Here is a 4,793-nt window from a genome sequence, read left to right on the forward strand (position 1 = left end):
CAAAGCCGGGGCTGCGGCAGCGTCCGCGGCCGCCTTCGCTGCATACGGGTACAACGTGTCTAAAGGTACAGAGGCCTGGAAGCTAGGAGGGCCCCCTTCAGGGTAGGGACAGTCTGCTGAGCTTTCAGCCAGGAGCAGGCAGGACACCCCAGTCCAGAAAGCTCCTTCCCAAAGCCCATATCGGGCTCTGCTTCTGCATTGAGCAGTCCTGACTCTCCCTTGTCCTGTGACTAGTACAAGGCCGCCTTTGAGGTGGAAGTAGCTGTGAAAAGAGAGCTGAATTTCTGGACTGTCTAAACAGTCAGAATTGTTTCTGCTTTGAGAACAGATGTTTTTCCCAAGCCCCATATGCAGGCTAGCGTAGTTAACATTTACCCAGCAATGTGGTCCATCACCTGTGTTATTAAGCACTTGCCGTGTGCATAGGATATAACACATGGACCCTGCTCCTAGGTATGTAATAGAAGTAGGAAGGGAAAGCTGTACATGGAATGTTTAACAGCAGTACAAGGCAGTATGTGTACACTGAATGAAAAGAGAGAGGCCTTAATTGTGGCTGTAGATCAAAAGGAGGAACCACGGAACTGATGACCAAGTAGCCAGACTGTAATTCCGAAAGGGGAAGGGTGAGGAAGGATTTGGACTGGCGATGAAGTTGGCAATGACCAAGGTGGGCAAATTGGGGTTACCGAGCAGGTCAGTCAGGCTGCTTTGGAAAACAGCAGTGGGAGTCAAGGTTGGCAAGACATGGCAAGACTGGAGGGGGCAAGAGCTTACTAGGATTTAACAATGGGCTCTGGAAATTTTGAGAAAGGAGGTGGCTGTTGTGACCATGACAAGTGGGGGGGCAGCTGTAGCAATGGAATGTAGGACATCCGAGTTGGTAGGAGGGGAGCTCCTGTTTACAGACCTCTCTCCCCATTTAAAATATGGTCTCAGTATTTGGCTCATAGGATTTTTGTAGCAAGTAAGGGCTTTATTGAGTAGAGTACTAAGTAAGTGCTAGTTCACCTCCCCTTCCTCTTCCTGTAGGGATGCCAGCTTTCACTTATTTGTTCATTGAACAAATGTAAAGATAATAGCCTAGGCCAGTGTTTCTTAACCCTCACCATGTCTTTGGAAAACAACAATCTTGCCAGCAGTCAAGGCTGCTGTGGCAGAGTCTCACTCATCAGACTTTCTCCTGGAGCCCTGACCTGAAGAGGGCAGGAGGGACGAAGGAGTCAGCAAGGGCTAGAGTGTCACAGAAAAATCAATAATGCTTGCCTTGGCCGGGTAGCTCAGTTGGTTGGAGCAGCGGTCACCAGCCTTTCGGACCTCACGGACCACCAGTGGTCTGCGGACCATCGGTTGGCGACCGCTGGGTTAGAGCATCTTCCTGATGTGCCAAAGTTGTGGGTTTGATCCCCAGTCAGGGCACACACAAGAATCAACCAATGGCCCTGACCAGGGAGCTCGGTTGGGGTGTTGTCCCAAACACCAAAAGGTGGCAGGTTTGATTCCCTGTCAGGGCACATACACGTACCCAGGTTGCGGGTTCGATTCCTGGTCAGAGTGTGTGCAGGAGGCAATTGATCAGTGTTTCTCTTTCTCTCTCCCTTCCTCCTCTAAAAATCAATAAAAAATTTTAAAAATCAACTGATAAATGCATAAGTAAGTGGAACAAATTCCCCCTTTCTTTCTCTCTCTCTCTCTCTCTTAAAAAAAAAATACATTAGTGCCTAGAAAGTTACAGTTCATCCCTCACCCTTGGTGTAATGTGTGCTCTGTCCTTGAGCACCAAGATGTTACCTTACTCCCTGCTGACGAGGTCATGTAGGCAGGGCTGGGTAGGTGTCATATTTCTATTTAAAAGCACATCCCTCTTACTGAAAAACAAAACAGTTGACAGGAAGAGCAAGCAAATGTGCTAAGAAGAGATTGGCAGGAGGGCTTCCCCACGACCTCTCCTCCAGTAACCAAGGTCATGCCTGAGGCAGCTCAGACAGGGCTGGTGCTCACGTTCTGTCTCCTTCTCCATCTCCACAGGAATCTCTGCCAGCAGTCCTCTGCAGACATCTATGGTTCGGCCTGCTGGCCTTGCTGACTTTGGACCTTCAAGCGCCTCTTCTCCCTTGAGTTCCCCTTTGAGCAAAGGAAATAATGTTCCTGGGACACCCAAGAGCCTCCACTTGACCAGCAGCCTAGCCCCAGACTCCCTGGTCCGGAAGCAGGGCAAAGGCACCAACCCGTCTGGAGGACGGTAACCACCTGGGCCTCCAGCTTCCTTCAGCCAAACCACATGCTAGAGGTCTAGCCTGCAAATGGTCTTTGGATGGCTTGCCCGGTGCAGCATCTTACATCCCAGGTCAGAGGGCAGAGGCGACCAGTTGCAGCAGGTGAAGGACGGCAGGTGGTTAGTTGAGCACTTTTATCACCTGTGGCTCAAGAAGTGTGCTCTGGGGTTGCCTAGAGGAAAAAGGCCAAGGACGGGGATCAGCCCCGCAGCATCTCAGATGAACGTCTTAAACCTCATGTGGGGAAGGGCCTGACGGAGCCCCTGCAGGTGCTCAGGCACACTGTCTCCGCTCCCATTCCGCTCTTCAGCTCTGGTCCTGTCCCTTGCAGAGCCTTCACAAGTGTGGTGAAGAGCTTTCTGTGGTGGAAACTTCTTTTAGAGCTGGGATTTCCTATCGGACTAGGAAGGGAGGAAATCATGTATCTGGCATGCCCAGTCTTTGGGTAACTGCCCAGGTCTCTAAGCCCCATTTGTCAGAGTGTCACCGTTGGAGAGCAGTGAGTGCAAAAGGCAGTAGTGGCTTGTGAGGGTGACAGAAGCTAGAGGAAGCAGGCCTGGAGGCAGTTGTTTTCCTAGCATTTCCTCCCCATCCTGCATGGTTCACACCAGGGAACCTTCAGGTCCCACCAGCAACAGTAGCAGCAGCTCCCACCTTGGGACTCCCAGAAGCCAGTAAAGAGACCAGGAGCCACCTCAATCAGCAGGACAGCCTCCCGCCCTCTTACAGACTCCCCTTGCCCTTCCTGAATGCACAGTCTCCCCACCCTTGCCCTTCAGCCCCCTGCTTGGCTGTATGCACTGTCTGTATTGCACTGAGAAAGGAAGGGACAGCAGGCGTGAGGAGGAGAGGATGGAGAGGGGGCAAGCTCAGCACCCACCCTCCCAGCCCCGCCCCACGGCCTGAGCTTGCTTCCCTCCAAGAGAGGCTAAGGAAGGTGTCTGCATGGGGGGTGTTTCTGCCTGCCCGGCCTGATGTTCCTGGTGGAGCAGGTGCTTCCAGGCGAGCCAGCCTCTAATTTGCACACATGAAAATCGCGGAATTGAATTTAGATAGATTAATTTTTAAAACTTTTTTTTGGAGTAGGGGTGGAAGGGGAATCATTTAATTTAAATCATTAAGATTTCCCTGCCCAAACCCAGACTCCTATGTACAGATGCTATTTAGAGGGAATCAGAAAAATGCCAAGCCTTTTTTCTCTTTGAATGTGCTGTCTATTTTTATAACTGAACTTGTACATATGTATAAAGAGAGACACATCTTTCTTTTACTAACTGGAGAAAAAAATCTTAAATAAAATGGAGTGAGATAATTTTATGTAAATTGGAGTGTCTGTGGTCTTTGCAGCTGCCTCTCCTTAGGGGTATTTGGGTTTTTGGTGGGAGTGTATGGCAAGATCAAGGGGACACAGCCCCAACATCATTCCTATAGTCAGAGGGGACAGGTGATCAGTGGGACAGGGATGTTTCGACGTTTCTTCTGTGGTATCCTTGATGGGATCTATGAGTGCCTGGCGTGCCGAGGCCAAGGCCCTTGGGATGTGGTCTGGTTACGACTAGGACCTAGACCCCAAGGCTTACCAGTAGGGGTGGGCAGCTTGGCTAGTCCCCCATCAGGCAGTTACATCGTGGTAACTCTGACGGGTTCTTTCTCCTAACCACAGCAACAGAACATCCTGCAGTGTGCAGTGCAGGGTGGGCAAAAGTAGGCTTGTAGTTCTTTGTATGAAAAATAGTACAAAAACAAATAATAATACAAGAATAAACTCTGTTTTGTGTACTCACAACTGTAATCCTAATTTTGCCTACCCTATTATAAAATCTCCATCTAATAGCAACTTCCTGGTCCCAGTTTCTAAAACTGTGATATGGCCTGGCCGGTATGGCTCAGTAGTTGAGCATTGACCTATAAACCGGGAGGTCATGATTGATTCCCCGTCAGGGCACATGCCTGGGTTGTGGGGTCAATCCCCAGTAGGGGGCGAGCAGGACACAACTGGTCAATGATTCATCTTTGGTGTTTCTATCTCTCCCTCTCCCCCTCTCTGAAATAAGTAAGAACATATTTTTTTAAAAAAAACAACAAACAGTAGTATGTATACTAGTGATGGCGAACCCTTTGAGCTTGGCGTGTCAGCATTTTGAAAAACCCTAACTTAACTCCGGTGCCGTGTCACATATAGAAATTTTTTGATATTTGCAACCATAGTAAAACAAAGACTTATATTGTTGATATTTATTTTATATATTTAAATGCCATTTAACAAAAAAAAAAATCAACCAAAAAAATGAGTTCGCGTGTCATAGGTTCGCCATCACTGATGTATACAAATACACGTGTATAAGCCCCAGAAAGTAGCCCATTTGAAGTCTCAGTACACACTGGATCCATTAAGCCAGCAGAGATACCGTAAGTCCTCTAACATCCTCGATAGGTTCTTGGAAACTGAAACTTTAAGCAAAATGAGTATAAGGAAACCGATTTACCATATGTTAAGTGATATAAACAAGAATTAAG

At 48.5% G+C, this 4,793-nt stretch overlaps 1 protein-coding gene across 2 annotated transcripts in view; it reads left to right on the forward strand.

The window, feature by feature from the left end:
• Positions 1-3,599, forward strand: part of INO80 (INO80 complex subunit) — a 123,329-nt gene extending 119,730 nt beyond the window's left edge. The window contains exons 35-36 of one of the 2 annotated variants that reach the window (XM_006778077.2): positions 1-65; positions 2,029-3,599. The exon at positions 1-65 is cut by the window's left edge and continues 18 nt beyond it. In XM_006778077.2, the coding sequence (XP_006778140.1) occupies positions 1-65; positions 2,029-2,246 (283 nt within the window). In that variant the 3' untranslated portion in view covers positions 2,247-3,599. The remainder of the gene's footprint in view (positions 66-2,028) is intronic. The other variant, XM_015557571.1, reaches the window with a different exon arrangement.
• Positions 3,600-4,793: the final 1,194 nt, after the last annotated feature.

This window comes from Myotis davidii, unplaced genomic scaffold (assembly GCF_000327345.1).
Source record: "Myotis davidii unplaced genomic scaffold, ASM32734v1 scaffold46, whole genome shotgun sequence".
Lineage (NCBI taxonomy): Eukaryota > Metazoa > Chordata > Mammalia > Chiroptera > Vespertilionidae > Myotis > Myotis davidii.